At 47.9% G+C, this 21,405-nt stretch overlaps 1 protein-coding gene across 2 annotated transcripts in view; it reads right to left on the bottom strand.

The window, feature by feature from the left end:
* Positions 1-13,714: 13,714 nt before the first annotated feature.
* The window catches only part of LOC147033645 (E3 ubiquitin/ISG15 ligase TRIM25-like), a 45,980-nt gene continuing 38,289 nt past the window's right edge, over positions 13,715-21,405 (bottom strand). The window contains exons 7-8 of one of the 2 annotated variants that reach the window (XM_085871701.1): positions 16,090-16,149; positions 13,715-14,707 (exon numbers count right to left, since the gene is read on the bottom strand). In XM_085871701.1, coding sequence (XP_085727827.1) covers positions 14,175-14,707; positions 16,090-16,149 — 593 coding nt within the window. In that variant the 3' untranslated portion in view covers positions 13,715-14,174. The remainder of the gene's footprint in view (positions 14,708-16,089; positions 16,150-21,405) is intronic. The other variant, XM_085871700.1, reaches the window with a different exon arrangement.

The raw sequence follows: 21,405 nt of genomic DNA, 5'->3' as shown, positions 1-21,405 counted from the left end.
ACCGCGATCGAGCCAATCAGCCCCCGCGTGGGATAGGGTTGCTCGCCAAATTCGAACTACCTAAGTACCCACGCGGAGGGTAGACCGGGCGATCGCACCTCGCCGCAGGTCGACTTCGGACACGGGCCACTTAAGCGACCCGTTCCGTACTATCAGAATAACCGAGCGGTGTTATCGTCGACCTCGACGGTTCGATTAATTATCGGGCGTACTCAGCCCACTACCAACCCTTTACGTGAAGCAAGATGGGGATTCAATGGGGGAAAAGACGAAGCGAAGCGGGAGACAGTTCAACAATAAAGCACATTTATTCGCGACGAACGGAAAGCACACAAATACAATTCCACCAAATGCACACAAAAAAAAGAAAACACAATTCCATTTACACAAAAAGCAAACATAAAAGTGAAAACACAGTGCAGAGCTAATACCGACTACCGAGCACACGGCAACACTTATACAATTCTACTTCACAGACGGCGCCGACAACACATACCCAAAACCAAGGAAAAGAAATACCCTCAAGAATGAGGTAGGCCTGGGGCCGAGACCTGGTCGGGCCTACCCGTCTGGTGATGAGACGCGGAGCGGCGATGGCCCCGCAACCCGCGGGCCTCGTGGACAGTGCCTGGCAGGGGGTGGGAACGGGGCCCCCTTGGTCGCACTATCTCAGCGCGGGGGGAAACAGGAGGGGGTTGCTGGTGCTCGGGGTATAGAGGATCTTTATTATGTGCGCGACGAGCGCCTCCACCTCGGCCAGGTCGCGCTGCCGGCCTCCCAGGGGTGCAGCTCCCTGCACGACGCGAGCACCCCCTCGTCCGCCCTCGCCGCCTCTCCACAGCTCGTCCCCTCCGTTCCGACTTCAACGCACACGACGAGCAGCTCCACCGCCCGCGAAGTCTTGACTCTCTGTTCCGACTCCTTCGCCTCGTTCCGACCTTTACTACTCCTTTGACTGACGAACACCGTCCTTTTATCCCCCCGTAACTTCGCCTTTGACCCCCTCCCTTTGACCTTTCAACTCGCTCCCCATTGGCCCGAGAAAAAGTGGGCGTGAACGATTTTTGATCCACAAATTTGCATATATCGATCGCCCTCGGGGCGGCGCCACTTCGCCCCTCGCTCACCGATTGGACGGCAAAAAGTGGGCGTGTGTCGTTTTGGATCCGTTTTTGAAGCAGAAAATCCGTGGTTTTGTACACGCTGTTCAACGTGCGCCCTACACGAGTCCAGCATCGGTGCCCATGAGTGGCGCGAGATGACGGTGATGCGATGGTGGCGAGTTGTGACGGTAAAGGTCATGGCGGTTGTGGTGAAGCGGCGTTGTGGTTGGTGGTTGTTGTTGTGGTTGTGATGGTGGCGATTGGTCCAAAATAAAGATAGTAAAAGAAAAACGGCTATCCTGAAGAGTCGCAGCACGTATAAATGACATGTATTCCCACTAGACAACGGGTTTGGGCCTAACTACACATGCACTTACCGAGATACCTCACCTAAGGGACCTGAATGGTGGTTTGCGAATCTGGTAACCACAACACTACCCCCTTCCCTTTTTACAGACTCGTCCCGAGTCGTCAAATTTTCGTGTGCCATCATGTGTAGTTTTCCCCTAGTACATTTTACCTACGGATCCCTGAGTGCGACATTCATGGTATTCGTGTCCCCAAAATAAATAACCTGAGGGCTGCGTAACTACCTAAACAAACTCACTCACACGGACGACTTAAATAAAATTGCCGGCGCTAGGACAGACATGCCGGGGGCGCACTCATATTTACAGTACATCTTAACCTTAACTTACAAATTTTACACTAAACCATGGCCCAGGATCATTGACTCTGCAAAAAGAAAGCAGTTAGCAGGGAGCCAGGCTGCCCACATGCAGTCTCTGACTCAAACAATGCAGGTGACAGGGAACGTGGCTGGCTGCTCACACGCAGTCCAAGGCCTTCCCTTTTGAACTGAACTCAGTGAACCACAACGGTGCTTGGGCTGCACAAACGCAGTCTCCGTGCCAGCTCAAGTGGCACACGCAATGAGCACAACGAATGGATGCATGGACACAAACACGGTGCACGGGCTGCCACTGCAGGCCCATGTTGTAGCTGCCAACAGGGCAGTTCTTGCAGCTTGCAAACTGTTGCCTTGATCCTGGCGCACATGGAAATGAACAGGGGGGGGGCAAAGCAAAAATTGAACGGGGCTTGTGAACATGGGCAGTGGGCATGGCATGGCAAAGGTGAGCAGGCAAACACAGCCCGCAGAAGAAGGCCGCTGCAGGCAAACACAGCCGGCAGACAAACTGGCCGGCACAGGCCTCGAAGAAAAACAGCCAGCAGCTGAACTGGCCGGCACAGGCCTTGCAGCACACAGCTGCCGATGATCCAGCCGGCACAGGCCTCGCAGCAAAACAACAGCTGCCGATGAAGTTGGCCGGCACAGGCCTTGAAGAAAAACAGCCAGCCGGCAGATGAAGTGGGCCGGCACAGGCCTTGAAGTACCACAGCTGCAGATGAAGTGGCCGGCACAGGCCTTGAAGCAAAACACGGCCAGCCGATGGCACAGGCCTTGCAGCAAAACAACAGCTGCCGATGAAGTTGGCCGGCCTCTGCCTCGCAGCAACGCAGCCAGCAGATGAAGTTGGCCAGCCTTTGCCGTTCAGTGGAGGTTGGTGGAGGGAGTGCGGTGGTGCTGGCCACTTGGAAGGCGGGCTCGGACCTACCTACCTGTCTCCCTCCCACCTATCGCCTTTGCCTGTCACTGTACATACCCACTCCCTTAATTTGTCAAACCCCAATTTAGCCCCAACTTATTTTTTTATTGTTTTTATTTTTACTTCCCCACTATAAATCGTCCCCTAACCCCCTTTATCGTCCTTGTTCGGCTAACCTATCCTGTCACCTAGCCTACTCCCAACCCCTACGTTCCCTTCCCGGAGGGGAACAAGGGAGAGCTAACGTCCTGTGTCGAGGCCCAACGAAGCCTCAGAATGGCCTCCCCAGAGTTCGGCGATCTTACCCAAAGTGGGTCCAGCGGCCCACAACGACAGCGAGGGGATGGATGGTGCGGAGGGGTACATCTCCTAATCTACCCTAACCATTTAACTGTTAAACTACCCCGGGGCTTTCAACAAGCACCTCTCGCTTAAACTATTGGTTCTAACAACCCAGATTCCCGTCGCCTGTGTTGGTGTCCTCACAATTTCGGGCCTCGCCCCCCAATTTTCTCTCCGTGCCCTCACACGGTCTCCTGGCTGGGACACGTGGCTCCCTTTGGCAGGCACGACCCTCTGCCGAATCTCCCGCTATGGCACCCCCGGGCACTACACTGCCTCCGAGCCTACCAGCTCCCTAACACCGGGGAGTGCCCCCCATGGCACCTCCCCTGAAACGCACACGTGGCAGGCCGGCCTCCCGGGTCCCTTTCCGAGGGTCACCCGTGCCCACTACACTGCCCACGCGGCTAATGGCGCCCCGGGCCCCCGCACCAAGCAGGCGCACCCGTGCCCACTACTCTATCCCGGCCCCCCATGGGCCCATGGCCTACCGCGGCCGACTAGCCTGGTGCCCGGGGTACCCACTCAGCGATACTCACCTTTCGCAGCCACGCTCCCAAGCCCGTCAACAGGGCTCCTGCACCCCTCCAAATGGGTTTCGAGCCTACATTCCCACCAACAACAAAACGACCTCCATTTTTCAATTTGACTAACCCAGCTAACTCGCTCTACACTGACCCCGGGGTCCCTTGGGCGGGAGTCACTCCTCCCCCCAATCACTCATCGCACCATGCATTCCCCATTCACTCCACACACACAGACCCGCTGGCCTCACTCACTCACCAAGCACATGCTTCCACTTCACTCACCAACTCTTCAACACACACACCACTGAACTCTGCCATCCTTCTATCTGCACCCCCTAACTAACTCGTGCTCCCACGTCGTCCCTTAAACTACAGCACGTTCCATTTAACACTACGTAGCTAAACTACGTCCCCTCTACACATCCACAAGTCTGTCCTTGTCTTCTAACTCAAAAATTCATTTTATTTCCCAACCTAAATCTGGCTACAATCCCTCTAACTAATCCATTCCACGGACTCCATGAGGACTTACCCCTGCCCCATGAAGTCGGTCTAACGAAGCTAACCCTTCCCCCTAACTAGTTTCCATCCTGTGCCCAGGTAAGGGGGTCTTTCACCCCTTGCCCAGGAATCCTTTGCACCCGAAAGTGAGGCTTGGCTTTCTTTTTTTTTTTTTTCCATGCGCAGCACCTGCGCGGCAACTCGCGCTCTTTGCACCTTGCAACTGTCCGTGACGTCATGCAGCTGCACGTGTTCCTCGTCCCTCCTTGGACGGGACCATCCGGCAGAGATACCCCTCCTGCCGGATTCCAACCCCACGTGCAGCCATGACGTCACCGTGCGCATATAAAAAAAAAACACAAGCCACACGTCTCGAGGGGTTCCCCACGCGAACACATGTGCTTTGCCCGTTGGAGCTTAACACGCACGATCGCGTGGAGAACCCGTCCGGTCCAAATCCGTTTACCTGCCTAAACTTTGTCCGTCCGCGGGATCGGCAAATCCACCGCGTGCGTTTCCGGACCGGGACTTCACTCTCGCAAGCGAGCACGTGGTGGTCTCGTGCGTTGCACAGCACGAACCGCGTGCTCACTGCTGGGTGAACCCGGCACGGTCCTCGAAACAACTACAGCCGCTACCCGGCTTTCTCTCCTCTGTCGCCGTCTCCGTCTCCATTCCACACACGCATACCTGCGTGTCACGACGCACACAGTCCACACCATCACATTCACACGGGGAGACGCGGCTGCGTGCTCCCGCATGCCAACCGACATCTCCCTCTCATACCGCTCTCTCACACACACGGTCTCCCTGGCACACAGCGACCTTGCACACGGCCGTTCACTCACGCGTGCCTCACTACTCACACAAACCATACTACTCACACGTGGTGCTCCATTCACTCGCGCGGGGGCACTCACCCGCGGTGCCTCGCCCACACACGCGAGGGCACTCAACCGCTGTGCCTCATCCACACACCGTGCCTCACTCATACACGCGGGGGCACTCACCCGCGGTACCTCACTCATACACACGGCGACACTCACACACGCGGTCTCTTCCACACAACGTCCCTCACTCATACACGCGGGGGCACTCAACCGCGGTCCCTCATCCACACACCGTGCCTCACTCATACACGCGGGGGCACTTAACCGCGGTGCCTCATCCACACACGCGGGGGCACTCACCCACGGTTCCTCACTCATACTGGCCGTTTCACTCACACACACGGCCTCTTCCACACACGGTTCCTCATCCACACACGGTGCCTCATCCAAACACGGCGTGCTGGGAAGCACGCACTCCAGCACCATCGCCACCACACCACTCACACACGGGGTCGCTTCCACACACGGGGACGCACTCACGCCTTGCACCACACACACAGGGACAACCACACTGGGGATTCGTGTCCCCACAAGGGTCTCCGGGGCCTCTATACCCCCCAAGCTCTCCGTGCACCCGTCCACAGCACTCGTCCCCTCAACCTCGCAAAGCACGACCGAACTCACCTGGTCGTGACTCGCCTCAAGGGGGCATACTCCCTCCCCTCGTTCCTGGAGGAGGCCATCCCGCTGCTCGCACCGGGTCCCAACACGCTCCGCGAGCTCAACCCCATTGTCCTCCACTACCTCTGTGTGTGTGTGTGTGCGTCACTTACCTTGTCCAATTCACCCTCCATCTCCCGTGTCTCTATACATTTTATTCTTTCTGTCGTCTCCTCGTGTCTATTGGTCTCTGCTTCTTTCTGGCGTCTTTCTCTTATCTTTAAGTAGGTCCACCTTGCTTTCTCCTTAAGTCGCTCCCGTCCTTCCCTGTTTTTCACTCCTTGCTCTTTCACGATCTCCGCGTACCTCATCCTTGCTTTCCGTATTAATTGTTCTTTTCTCTCCCTCCCAATTACTTTCACCTCGTCTCTTGTCTCCCGAATTACTTTTTCCTTACCCGCCTCCACCGCGGGCCTGTCAGCCGTTGCACCCCCTTCCAGCTCGTTTGCTCCCACACGTGGAGTCGCCATTCCGAGTTCCCTGCTAACGGCCTTCATGCCCGCCTGCAGGCATCGGCCCATGTTCTGCGTCTCACCCCGCAGCTTTTTCGTTTCTTCCCTCATTTGCTGTGTACTCGCATCAATCTTTTCGTTCATGCTTTTTATTTCTGCATTCATTTGTGCCAGCATGGTGAATAGCTGGGCCATGTCGGATGCACTCAAGTGAGCCGTTTCGGCAGGGGTTGGGGAAGGGTCTTGGTGGAGAGGGGGGGAGGTGTCATACACCGCGGCCGCTGCCGCACCCACCTCGGGCCCTGGGTTCAGTTGGGCGAGTCCGTGTTCCTGCACAATCAACATTTCCTGCTCGGGGATTCCATCCTGGACCATGGACTCTACATTATTACACATATACATTTCTAATACCCCCGGCTCCCGCTCGCCTTGAGACGCCATCTTGCTTCTCGTGAAGGGTTAATTTGCTCGCTCGTAATTTGGAGGGAATCGGGGGTCGCTTCTCTCACCCCTGGACCGATTCCCGTGAATTTCGCTGGAGACAGGAGAGCCCGTTTTCCTGTTCTCCGATACCAGTGCCGCGAGGAGGGCGATGAATTTGTATCGCACGACCTGACACCAGTGTTGCGGTCTTCGCGCCCGCCGGCGTGCGAACGGCCACGTAACTCGAATCGCGGCACGTCGCCCACCGGACGGACAATCCAGTCGTGACCCTCTCGGACTAACGCCGGGAACCAGTCACGGGTGGACCTTTCGGTCTCACCGCGATCGAGCCAATCAGCCCCCGTGTGGGATAGGGTTGCTCGCCAAATTCGAACTACCTAAGTACCCACGCGGAGGGTAGACCGGGCGATCGCACCTCGCCGCAGGTCGACTTCGGACACGGGCCACTTAAGCGACCCGTTCCGTACTATCAGAATAACCGAGCGGTGTTATCGTCGACCTCGACGGTTCGATTAATTATCGGGCGTACTCAGCCCACTACCAACCCTTTACGTGAAGCAAGATGGGGATTCAATGGAGGAAAAGACGAAGCGAAGCGGGAGACAGTTCAACAATAAAGCACATTTATTCGCGACGAACGGAAAGCACACAAATACAATTCCACCAAATGCACACAAAAAAAGAAAACACAATTCCATTTACACAAAAAGCAAACATAAAAGTGAAAACACAGTGCAGAGCTAATACCGACTACCGAGCACACGGCAACACATACAATTCTACTTCACAGACGGCGCCGACAACACATACCCAAAACCAAGGAAAAGAAATACCCTCAAGAATGAGGTAGGCCTGGGGCCGAGACCTGGTCGGGCCTACCCGTCTGGTGATGAGACGCGGAGCGGCGATGGCCCCGCAACCCGCGGGCCTCGTGGACAGTGCCTGGCAGGGGGTGGGAACGGGGCCCCCTTGGTCGCACTATCTCAGCGCGGGGGGAAACAGGAGGGGTTGCTGGTGCTCGGGGTATAGAGGATCTTTATTATGTGCGCGACGAGCGCCTCCACCTCGGCCAGGTCGCGCTGCCGGCCTCCCAGGGGTGCAGCTCCCTGCACGACGCGAGCACCCCCTCGTCCGCCCTCGCCGCCTCTCCACAGCTCGTCCCCTCCGTTCCGACTTCAACGCACACGACGAGCAGCTCCACCGCCCGCGAAGTCTTGACTCTCTGTTCCGACTCCTTCGCCTCGTTCCGACCTTTACTACTCCTTTTACTGACGAACACCGTCCTTTTATCCCCCCGTAACTTCGCCTTTGACCCCCTCCCCTTGCCCTTTCAACTCCCTCCCCATTGGCCCGAGAAAAAGTGGGCGTGAAGGCTTTTTGATGCACAAATTTGCATATATCGATCGCCCTGGGGCGGGCCAATTCGCCCCTCGCTCACCGATTGGACGGCAAAAAGTGGGCGTGTGTCGTTTTGGATCCGTTTTTGAAGCAGAAAATCCGTGGTTTTGTACACGCTGTTCAACGTGCGCCCTACACGAGTCCAGCATCGGTGCCCATGAGTGGCGCGAGATGACGGTGATGCGATGGTGGCGAGTTGTGACGGTAAAGGTCATGGCGGTTGTGGTGAAGCGGCGTTGTGGTTGGTGGTTGTTGTTGTGGTTGTGATGGTGGCGATTGGTCCAAAATAAAGATAGTAAAAGAAAAACGGCTATCCTGAAGAGTCGCAGCACGTATAAATGACATGTATTCCCACTAGACAACGGGTTTGGGCCTAACTACACATGCACTTACCGAGATACCTCACCTAAGGGACCTGAATGGTGGTTTGCGAATCTGGTAACCACAACAATATATATATATATACATATATATACATATATATATATATATACATATATATATATATATATATATATATATATATATACATATATATATATATATATATATATATACATATATATACATATATATATATATATATATATATATACATATATATACATTTCTATATATACATATATATATATACATATATATATATATATACACATTTCTATATACATTTCTATATATACATATATATATATATATATATATATATATATATATATATATATATATATATATATATATATATACATACATATTTATATATATATGTATGTATATATATATATATATATATATATATATATATATATATATATATATATATATATACATATATATATGTATGTATATATATATATATATATATATATATATATATATATATATATATATATATATATATATATATATACATATATATGTATATATACATATTTATATATATATGTATGTATATATATATATATATATATATATATATATATATATATATATATATATATATATATATATATATATATATATATATATATTTGCGGTCTTGGGGTTCGAGCCTACTATTTCTCTCGAACTCACACGGACCTGAGGCGACCGGGAGCGAACAACTTCACCCCACGGTGGGTTGTGACGCAACTACAATGCCAATCAAGGGACCACAAGTTTTAGTGTCCCTCTGTAAAACGACTGTTGAGCTGGGGGTCCCGTGTCCTCCTGCCCGGGGAACACACCCTCACAAATGTGCTTCTTACCTTATCTGGTGATCTTATGCCTGGTATTGACTTAGTGGTTAGGGTGGTGGCTTGGGATCCTCGGGGTCCTGAGTTCAAGCCCCGCTGGCCACTGAATTAACATCAGGGGGGTTCATTCAGCCTGTCATCCTTCCAAGGTCGGCAAATTGAGCACCAGAAAACTGATAATTATCCCTGTGGGGTCGAAAGTGACTAAAGGGTTGGCGTCAGGAAGGGCATCTGGCCGTAAAAAACGTTGCAACAAGAAAGGGTACCGTGATTGGAGCCCACAAAAAAGCTGACCCCTGCTGTGGGAAAAAGGCTTTAAAATGGTGTGATGATGACCTTATCTGGTGATCTTGAATGTGGCCGAGCTGTACTGCCAGCACACGTCAGACCTTGCAAACCGAACCGTCGGGAATCTCAACCTCCCAAGATATCTACGTGCGGACAGTGCTAGACCAATGGTGCAAAAGATGGACATGGACAGATCGAAAATAAATTCAACAAGAACAGGTGTATTCACACAAGTGAGGAGCAGGAAAAAGAGGGGGGGTGGGTAAGGATTTCAGTGGTACGGTGAGAAATGAGGGTTAAGCAATTTGTGTCGCAATGAAATCAGAGAAAGAGAAAAGAGACACAGAGCAAACTTAGCAAGTGCCCTACCAACCACTAACACAGTACATGGGCCCAAGCATTCACAACCACTTTTCAATGCTGAGGGAGAGAAGACGGAAGAAAGACTGTGAGGTGTCTAAGGTACATGGAGAAGAGTGACCTGCGTGTGGGGGTGCATTGTGAGTGTATTTGAAAAGGGAAACTGAGAAAGGTGCAGCAGAAACGATGTGTGAGGGGATTGACTAAGCATGGGATCCTACCAGATGTGTCTGTCGTGTAGCTTGGTTTTGGTACGATTAATTGGTTTGGCTACACCTGCCCCCCTCGCAGCCTCGGCTCCTCACTTGTGATGACAGTTCGTTAGGTGAAAACCAAAGGAGCGAAAGTGCAAAGAACCAGCAGCTCGACCTCAGGGAACATCATCCGGCGCCCACTGACATGCAAACGACTGTCGGAAGACAGGGGTAAACAACTGTTGGGAGGAGCCTCAATGACCGTTGAAAGGAACCAGTGTAAACAACCATTGAAAGGAGCCTTGAGCAAACGCTCTGGGGTTCGCTCTTTTATAAGGCCGGCCTGGAAGCTTCGAGATTGTGTGTGTCATTGGGCGGGTCCTGCACGCAGATTGGCATTCCTCCTCCCTCGCTCCGCCCATTCCAGTTTTTCCAGCAAGTCCTCACAGTCGGGGCTTCCGTCTGTCGTAAGAGTCAGACCTCCCTTGCCACCGCTTAAGGCAAACGAGCATTCGGCTGGTTTGAGGTGCACAAGAACGATTATGGGGAAACGAACGGAGCGGATTTCTCTCAGGTCAATGCTGACCAAACATCGGCCGAGCACGTAATAGCCATCATGAAGGCTTCCGATGGGGTTAACGGTTGAGAGTTGCGGGATGAGTGATCTCCTTCAGAGCGGGAGAGTTTGAGGTTGTGTAACTGTACTTCATGTCTTGATTGCCTGACATGTGTTTGGGAAGAGATCATGTCAACCTACAATCTGTCTTAAATAAAAGTGCCTGTATTTGCATGTTGTGTGGGAATTGAGAAAAGGAGAGGAAATGAACAATAAAGAAGAGAGAGACACAGACAGACAGACAGACAGACAGACATACAGAGAGACAGAGACAGAGAGAGAGGTCAATGATAAATGGAATGTAAGGAAGGTATTGGCACACACCCACATAAAATGGCTGCCAACACCTTGCCGACAACCTTCCATAGCCAAATGAAAAATAGTGGGTGGATCCTAAACGACCCGTTCCAACGCAGTTTGAATCCTACTGACCCATCCAAACGTAAGAGACTATTCTAAACATTTATTACGGAAATAACTACACTGAAGGACCTATGTGTCATGAGTGCACATTTACAATAGCGGTTTCTCAAAACCGAAACAAGATATGTTTGTCAAAGGTTAAGATGACAGTGAGGTCATTTGCATGATTTTCGTCATACTTAATCGGGCTACAGTCTTTTGTATATTTGGCACTGTGTTGCCATTTGTGTTTCCGTCCAATTTTCCATGTTAATTGTACCTTGATGTGCTGTAAATGTCGACTTTGTTTTCGCGTTGTTCAATGCCTACTCCTTGGAAAGCCACGATGAAAAATGTGTCCCTCGGAGTCTCTGCGTTTCTCGCTTTGCTTCTTTCTTCCCAAATATTTTACTTCTACTCCTTCAACATTATCCTATTTCCCTTTCTGGCTTCAAAAAAAAAAAATCTTTGTATTTTCGCTCCACAATGATCCTCTGCCACCGAAAGTGGACCGTAGTTGTGTTTTCACCCCTGTTTGTTTGTCTGTCTGTTTTGTAAGCAAAGTTATGGACGGAATCTGATGAAACTTTGTGGACAGGTTGGGTGTGTGACAATGACAAATTCATTCGATTTTGCTGAAGATCCGGAGCCGAATACTAGAATTTTAAAAAGTGATTCTTCACCATTGAGAGACAGGGCCAAAAACGATATGTTGCACGATATCTCAAAAAGTTGTCTACGGTTTCGGACGAAACTTGGTGGGCAGGTTGGGTGTGTGATGAGGAAGGGTTAATTCAATTTCGGTGAAGATCTGAATCCAGATCTGATTCTGAGAATTAAAAAAAAAACTGTAAGTGATTCTTCATTGAGAGACGGGACCAAAAATGATATGTAGCACGATATCTCAAGAAATTATGGACGGATTCAGAAAAAAAACTTGGGAGAAAGATTGGGTTTGTGACAAGGGCGAATTGATTCAATTCTGGTGGAGAACTGGATTTGGAGACGAGAATTTAAAAAAATTACTAGCCGGGAGGCGACGATGGTTCGCGGGCATTATTGAACAATGCCACGATAGGTACAATTGAGTTCGTGGAAGCTTTTTAGGAAGCCTTACCGTAAAAACCTATCTCTTCCGTCAAAATTGACCGAATCAAATCGGATTTTTTATATGTTGTACTTATATACATTACGCACAGCTTCTTGGAAATGAAATTACGAGAAAAAAAATCGAGGGGGAAAAAAGTTCAAGTGGGTGTGGCTCCGCCCACAGGGGGCGTGAGACGCCCCTCATATAAAAAGACACAACTAGACCATGATATCTAGCTTGTGTCCAAGTTTCATCAAGATCGCATCAAATGTCACGGAGTTATGCTCTGGAGAGAGTCACAAACAGACAGACACACAGACACAACGAAAACTGGTGACTGCTGGCGTCCGCGAACCAATATTTGAAAAAGTAATGGACGGGTTTTGACAAAACTTGGTGGAGGAGTTGAGTAGGTGACAAAAACAAGTTGATTCGATTTTGGTTCAGGTCTGGATGCAGATTCGGCCTATCAGTGGGATATAAACGTCAACTGTTCAGACCGACTCTGTGGTTGCATCGCACGACGCCGCCATTTTTTTTCTGAATCTTGCTGTTCCCCCGCCCTCAGAGCCCGTGGTAAATTTGATTGGTCGAGACGACGTAACATATTGCCCAAGTACCGCTAAACTGAATGATATTGGAAACACTAACAAGGTGATTTGTGTTCTTCAGTGTTCAAATATATGATTCAATCGAAATAAAATGAAATATAATGAATCGGAAGTTTACTGCCGTTGATGCACCCTCTTACTTAACGGATTACACGAGTTGTTCGTGCCTGTTTTTTTTTACTTTGACGTCCCTAAAAACAGTAACTTTCATGTTTAGAATGATGTTAAAGTTTGTTTGACTGCCAGAAAGGGAGACAGACTGAAGCAATTGATTTGCATGTTGGTTTGTTATAATAATGTTGGCATCATGGCCTCCCGTGTGCACATATGCTCCGATGTGATTCCGTACATTTTTGGAAATTCAGAGCCAAAGTACTGCTCAACTGCAAGTTTGTGTTCTGATTCGTATTCTGCAGTATTCATAATATATAAAATTCAATTGATCCAGCTTTGCGCTACGTGGGTGAGATAAAAACAGGAATATCTGGAGATTCTGTTCTGCTCTGGATCAACCATGGTGAAATCGACTGCATTTTGTGGTTGTTCATGGAGAGACTTCTTCAGACATCTCACGTGGATTAAGGACATGAAGGGATAAAACAAATAATTGCCTTTTTATAAAACTTTATTATCACTATTCGGCACCCCCCTTCTTCTCGAGTACTCTTCTCAGCCTACCTTAGCTTGATGCTGGCTTAGTGGTTCGGGTGGTTGGCTTGGAATCCTTGGGTCTTGAGTTTGAGCCCTGTTTTTCCACTGAATTAAAACCAGGTGGGGTTGACTCAGCCTGTCATCCTTCTAAGGTTCGCAAAATGAGTACCAGGCTATTGTTATAAGGGCATAGCATCAGTGGCGTAGTTGTGCCGCAACAAAATGATAGCTACCTGGCAGCCAAGCTGCCATACACAAGGAGACGAAGAAGGAGACGAAGAAGCCCACCTTTGGTGAGCAATCTGCTGTGGTGCAATCTTGGAAATGCAGCTTATAATTTTTGAAAGAAATTTTTATTGATCACAACATATGCTCCAAATAATAAGATAAAGGAAGATGATTTCTAATACCAGCTACCACCAAAGGTGGCTCTATTTCTGCTGCACATCAAATTTGGAGTTTCGGTTTGCTCTATTATATTAAGATAACAAACCCACATGAATCGGATCATAAATAAATAACCGCACACAAGGAAAATTTGATTTGAACCCAAAAATAACTCGACCTTTGTTGTTGTCGTGAATTTCTGAAAAAAAAATCATATTCATTGAAACGAAACTCCAGGATGAGTGATCAGAATGAAGTATTTGAACCCAATCTTTGGAATTTCCAATGAAATGAACTTTCATCACAAACAACGGAATGAACAAAATTATCACAACAAGCAGACCTGCAGGGAATCTTAGATCGCAGTCATAATCAACCGATCAACAAGTCACAATCACAACAAACAATAATCACCATCACAACAAACAGAAGCGCACGGAACCAGAACCGAAACCGAAACCGAAACCAAGCCTCAAAGCGGGCTTAACGGAGTCATTGAAGTCCCCCCTGAACACGTGCAAGACCCGCGAGTCCCCGAAACACCTCAGCTCTCCAGCCTCGCAATCCAACAAAAAGCCGAACCGTTCAGGATCCCCTGACGTGGACAGGATGGTCCGTTGATTGTTGTGAATTGCTGTGTATTCGTTAACACATTTCTCGACACACCAAGACTTGGGATTCTCTCCCAACAAGCACTCTTCCCCTTTCCGCCCAATGGAGTTCAAAGCGAGTCCGATTCTACAATAAGAACTCGAAACGACGTCGACCTCCCAGTAATGATGGCCCGAGGAGAGACTCTCACTGGAGAGAGCTTGAACCCAACAATCAAACCGATCAGGGTGTTCCGGGTACCGATGTTTGGTGCAGGATAGAGTTGCCTTTCTGAGATCCTTGGAGATCATGATCCTTGGATTTGCCGAGTTGGGGTCCAGACTCGGGGATCGACCATCTGCAGATACACAGAGATAGCACTGCAGTCATTGTTAGACAAACAGACAAAAGCACAAGCTCATTTATCTTTACTTTCAGGCACCCATGGAAATTCCACATGATATAAAATATAACTTCAACAATAGTGTTATGGGAATGGTGATTGAGGGGTAATGGGATAAGGTAAGACCAGTTATGTCATTAATAAACATTTAACATAAGTGTGTGTGGTTTCTCTGCAGAATTATAGGACATGTGTCTAAGTTTGTTCAGAAGCAGATAAATGTGACCCATCCTCTCCTTTATGTGTCAAAAAGCCTCCCACCCTCCTTTATTACTCCTCCAAATTGTTTCCTTCATAATTTGTCTATGTGTGCTTAACAAACGAATCATTGTGCCAGCTCTGTAGGACACTGAATCCCTACCCCACCCCCATTCAGGAAAAGCATAAAAGGAAGACCCCACAGTTGTGCTGAAGATAAGAGCCATGCTGAGGCTATGGTTTCAAGGACTCTAAGCAGTGAGCAACCACAAGAAGTCACAAGAAGCTTGGCAGCAGGCCAATGGGCATGCAGCAGTGTGTGTTTTTGTTTTGTACGCAGCATATGGCTGCTGGTTGCATCGTTTCTGGAAGCACAGCTGTGCCGCTGATGCAATGCCCCCGTAACCAGTAAGTTGGTACTCATTTTGCCAACCTCAGAAGAACGACAGGCTGAGTCAACCCAACTGGTATTATTTCAACAGTACAACAGGAGCTTGAAACCAAGACCCCAAGATCTTAAGCCAGCCACCTTAACCATTAAGCCAACACCAGGCTTGCAGCAGTGCATGGTCGCAGGGTGATGAAAAGCTGCGGTGACGGGGGAGCAGTTAAGTTCGGCTCATTTCATTTAAGTTTGGTGAAAGCACAGTTCGAGAGTTGGCATTGTGGACCAAAAATAATTAATCCCATTTTTTGAAAGCATTGGCTAAAGTCACTTTGTCACCATATAATGAATTGTCTTTCTCCATGACCATGTATTAAATAAATGATTCAACCTGTATTGTGACTGGAGATACTCGAGTAAGGTTTCAAGTTTTCCACCACAACAGCTCAGTACATTGGACTGTTGTGTTCACATGGTCAAACCTTCCACCCAGACAGTCACCAATTTAGCGACGGATGGACCCTGAAGACTGTATGCCAGTCACCGGGAAAGCTGAACAGATCGTTTCTTCGGTTTTTGAAGTACAGAAACTCCAACGACATCAGTCACCTCTGCGAGTTTCCCCATTTGAAAAGGATATTTGGAAAGATGAGGAGAATCGAAGATAGATGTGCAGACAAGTATTGTTTTATTCTCATCAATCCTCATTTCCACAATCATTACAACACTCGCCTTTCCCATCCCCTTTACTTACAGAGACATTTCAGGATGCTGGTCCCCAGGTCAGAAATTTTCAACTCCTTCACCAACTCTTCTGTGGAAATTCAGGGACAAACAAATCATACATTAATTCATTTAAATTATTTTTCTTTATTTATACTCACAAACATTTGTGTGATGCTCATCAATTTTATAATACATATATACAGTGCCTGAAGAAAGTCTACACCCCCTTTCAAAATTTTCACCTTTTGTTGCCTTTAATAATACAAAACGAGAATATATTGGTTGGCTAAGTTCTGTTCTTGCATATGGCAGCTTCACTGCTGGGTAGCTATCATTTCTTGGAAGCATGGCTGTGCTGCTGATGCTGTGCTCCTATACCAAGACACCTGTATTCATTTTACTGACCTCTGAAGGATGACAGGCTGAGTCAACTCCACCTGGTTTTAATTCAGCAATCAACTTAGCTCAACGTCAGGATCCTAGGATCCCAAGTCAACCACCCTGGTAGCCACTCATCCAACACTTGGCTTGGTTAGATAAGTGTCCACTCCCCTTATAATAGCAATTGTAAATTAACTCAGGTGTAACCACCAATCACCTACAAAATCACACGCCAAATTAAATGACCTCCAACTGTGTTAAATTGTAATGATTCTGACTATTTCAGAATAAAATCAGCTGTTCCTGTGGGTTTCCTCTGCTGGGCAGTGCATTTCATCGCAAAGACTCAACCATGAGCCCACAAGGAGCTTTCAAAAGATCTCTGGGATAAAGTTGTGGAAAGGCACAGATCAGGAGATGGGTATAAAAATATTTCAAAGGCCTTGAATATCTCTTGGAGCACAGTCAAGACAATCATTCAGAAGTGGAAGGCATATCGTACCATCAAAACCCTACCGAGATCAGGCCATATCTCCAAAATGAATGACCAAACAAGGGGAAGATGCATCAGAGAGGCCACCAAGAGGCCAATGGCAACTGTGAAAGCTACATGCCTTTATGGCAAAGTCTGGTCACTGTGTGCATGTGACAATAATATTCCAAGCACTCCACAAGTCTGGCCTGTACGGTTGAGTGGCAAGAAGGAAGCCATTACTGAAAAAGCCCACCTTGTGTCCCATTTGAAGTATGCAAAAAAACACTCCAGAGATTCTGAAGCCCTGTGGCAAAAAGTTTTGTGGTCTGACAAAACCAATATGGAACTTTTTGGCCTAAATGCAAAAACGTTACATTTGGAGCAAATCCAAAACAGCACATCACCCAAAGAACACCATCCCTACTGTGAAGCATGGTGGTGGCAGCATCATGTTGTGGGGATATGTCTCATCAGCAGGGACTGGGGCACTTGTCAGGATAGAATTCCAACCCAGTCAGAACGCCGACCTAAATCCAAATGAAAATCTGTGGCAATGACTTGAAGATTGCTGTCCATCCTGAAGATATAAGGTAACAAAAGGTGAAAATGCTGAAAGGGTGTGGACTTTCTATAGGCACTGTGTGTAATTATGTATACTTTTATGAAAGTATACTGCTGTTTATGCCTGGTGTTGGCTTAATGGTTATTGTGGCGGGCTTGGGATCCTCAGGTCCTGAATTCAAATCCCACTCGGCTGTTGAATTAATACCAGGTGGGGTTGACTCTGCCTGTCATCTTTCCGAGGTCGGCAAAATGAGTGCCAGCTTGCTGGTATACTGTGTCGGAGTGGCGACCCGTCCGGGATTGCGTCCAACAGCCAAGGAGACTGCTTAAGCAGCACCAACGCTCTGCACAGAGCATGGTCCCGATGGATGGATGGATGGATACTGCTGTTTTGGAATAGTATTCCCCTTGATATCCTTCACCTCCTGCTGCTCCATAACCAAGTGATGATCTTCATGATATTTACAGACGAGTGACAGCACAGTAGAGTGATAAGTACATAATACATGGTTCATCTAAACTAAGTGTGTGTGTGTGTTTTTTTTTTATCTCCTCCATAACTCCAAAACAATGAAATTTAGCAGCTTGAAACTTTGCAAGCATACTAAGGGAACTCTGACAGAGTGCACGAGTGAAAATGAGGTATTTGGGTAAATTAAAACACCCCTTTTGAAGATAATTAACAGCCATATTTCATTATATCCTTCATCAGGCTCATCCTCAGCCTACTTGCTCTCCATGGGGTCTTAAGGCATTTCCTGGGTTACCTCGCTGGGGTCTGAAGCCGCCATGTTTTTGGCCCGCTCAACCATGCCTCGACTTGGAACAGGCCACAACGATTTATTAACAATAAAGTTTGTTTATTCACTTTACTCACTCATATTAACAAATGCCTTGATCATCATGCCCACAAATCACTGGATACATTGTAGTGCTTAGAGATGTCCGGAGACACCAGCGTTTTTGTGGCTTTATTCCATTTCCACACATGGAACAACATCGAGAATCTCTTAAACTCAGCCAAATTACAAAATCTTAGTTCCAGAACTGAATGTAGCAGCAATTCAGACTGCTAAGAAAAAGTGTTCATTTGTCCAATTTGGAAATTTTGGGTATCTCCAGGACGTGTGTGTTTTATATGAAGGTTCGGTGATTACTAGCACTTGTCAAGCCAGCCGTTCCTTATCAACCATTTAATTGGAGCGCTTGCTTGAGTGCCTAAGCCACTTGCCGAGCGCCCGACAGTCGATCGTGGTGCAGTTCGTGTCCCAATCGGGATGTACATTCGGCAGTTGCTACAAGGTAGAGGTATATGCAATTCTATCTTGGTTGTTTTGTATAACTCGGATGCTTTACAAAGGTTATATGTTTCTCTTTGTGAGTTTCAAAGCAAAATATATTTGAAAACACCCAATTTCTGAGCCATTTACCGTATTAAGGTGTTTTCTAAATTACAGAACCAAATTTTTTCCACCCATCACATGGCGATTGGCAGCACATCCCTTCGAAACATCTATAATGCAATGTTGTTGTTTTTTAAATATTTGTTCATTGAATTTCCACAAAACGATGGCGAAAGCTACTCAAGGTGTTTATGTTGTACACAGTACATACTGTCATTGGTAATCACACTGATTCCAATCAGCCAATTACCAAAAAATTGCTGATATTGGCCAAGCAGTAATACATATCGTGTTGTGTGTGTGGTTTTCATAAAGCATAACATCCTCTCTCTCCATCTCTCTCTCCATCTCTCTCTCTCTCCATCTCTCTCTCTCCATCTCTCTCTCTCCATCTCTCTCTCCATCTCTCTCTCTCTCCATCTCTCTCTCTCCATCTCTCTCTCTCTCTCTCCATCTCTCTCTCTCCATCTCTCTCTCTCTCTCCATCTCTCTCTCTCTCCCCATCTCTCTCTCTCCATCTCTCTCTCTCTCTCTCTCCATCTCTCTCTCTCTCCATCTCTCTCTCTCTCCATCTCTCTCTCTCTCCATCTCTCTCTCTCTCTCTCTCTCTCTCTCTCTCTCTCTCTCTCTCTCTCTCTCTCTCTCTCTCTCTCTCTCTCTCTCTCTCTCTCTCTCTCTCTCTCTCTCTCTCTCTCTCTTTTTTTCCCATCCTCGTTCTACGTCCTCCCAATAGAGTGCAGCACGCTCCTCCCACAACTCTCTACCCCCTCCCTCTCCCACCTTTCTGTCTCTGTCTCTGGACGTGCCTGCATGGTGGTTATCTCCATACATGTCTGGGCGGTGTTTGTCTCCAAAAATGTCCGGGCAGTGTTTGGCTCCAGACGTGTCCACATGGTATTAAGCTCCGGTTGTGTCTGGATGGGAGTTTGTCTCCGGATGTGTCCAGACAGTGTTTATGTCCGGACGGGAGCTCGTCTCCGGATGTGTCCGAACAGCGTTTGTCTCCCGACGGGAGTTTGTCTCCGGATGTGTCTGGACAGTGTTTATGTCTGGACGGGAGTTTGTCTCCGGGTGGTGTGTATGTCCAGATGGGAGTTTGTCTCCAGACATGTCCAGGCAGAGCTTTTCCCAGACGCGTCCGGGCGGTGTTTGTCTCCCGACTGTGTTTATCTCTGGACATGTCTGGGCGGTGTTTGTCTCCAGGCCGTGTTTATAGTATGATTGGTAGAAAATTGATTTCAGACATTATTTTGTTCCATTTTCACCGTTATTCCATGCATAATAATTTTGATGAGATGGTATGAATCGTAATTAACCCTCCAACACACATCTGCCTTCCCTTCTTCTCACCTCACACTGCCTTCCCTTTCCCCACCCCTCCTCGCTCCACTCCCTCCTCTCCCATTCCCCTTCCACCTCCTCACTCTCCCCCCTCTCTTTCTTAACCCCCACTCTTACTATTCCTGTTAGCGAAGTGACAGGTGGTATTTGCTAGTTACAAATAAAAGTTCAGGTAGCATCTAGCAATTACCAAGCAAGCGAGCTAGCGTTTATTAAGCCAGCCATTCCTTGTCAAACGTTTTGGATGGAGTGCTTGCTTGAGTGACTAAGCCTCTTGGCGAGCGCTCTTTCAAGAAACGTGGTAACTGAACACTTCTATGTTGTTGGCTTCACGGTTAAGCTGGCTGGTTTAAGATCTTATCGTGTCGAGTATGAGCCCCTGTCACGCCGTTAAATAGCACCAGAACGGTTGACTTAGCCTATCATCCTTCTGAGGTTGGAAAAATGAGTACCAGCTTACTGGAAACAGGAGGCACTGCATCAGCGGCACAGGGCTGAAAATGGTTTGGATTTTAACTCCAAAAATACCAACATGATCCGTTCTCTACAGTTCAAACTGATGATTAATTTGAATTCAAATATGGGAATACATTGAATATTCCCACAAACCTGAGACACAGTCACAGGAGAGAGAAACAATTTGGTTCGTTTCCGATTCTACAGAATTTAACCAATTATATTGATCGGATGAAAACTGATATGGATTCAGCCTGGGAATTCTTCCACAGAAACCTGCTCTCTCTTACGCACGGAATCATCCCATCTCGTTTTCACTGATTTAACTATCTCACCCATCATCTCACTCTTGCTCCTCTGAATCCTGCGTTGAGGCATTTACTTTAGAACAACTTGCCTTCTCCTCCTGGAAGGCAAACCCAACCAAAGGCAACCTCAGATCATTCCAAAAAGCCTGCAACAAGTGTGTGTCCACCCTCAGCAGAACCAGGAAATAACATCTGTCCAATCTCAAGAATGAACTTTCAAACTTGCCTCCCTCCTCTAAAACCTGGTGGCACCTTGTCAAGTCTGTCCCTGGTGTATGCTTCCCTTCCATCCATTCCCTCACTTAAAATGGTCCCCCCCCCTTATTACCCGGTCCCCAACTCCTCTTTCACATCAAAATATTGTGTCCCTAATCCATATACATACATATTGTTGTGGTTACCAAATTCGCAAACCA

The sequence above is a fragment of the Eptatretus burgeri genome, chromosome 2 (genome assembly GCF_056783735.1).
Source record: "Eptatretus burgeri isolate ZD-2024b chromosome 2, Ebu_testis_v1, whole genome shotgun sequence".
Lineage (NCBI taxonomy): Eukaryota > Metazoa > Chordata > Myxini > Myxiniformes > Myxinidae > Eptatretus > Eptatretus burgeri.
Note: the sequence above shows the minus strand (reverse complement) of the source record. Positions and strands in the feature narration are given on the sequence as shown.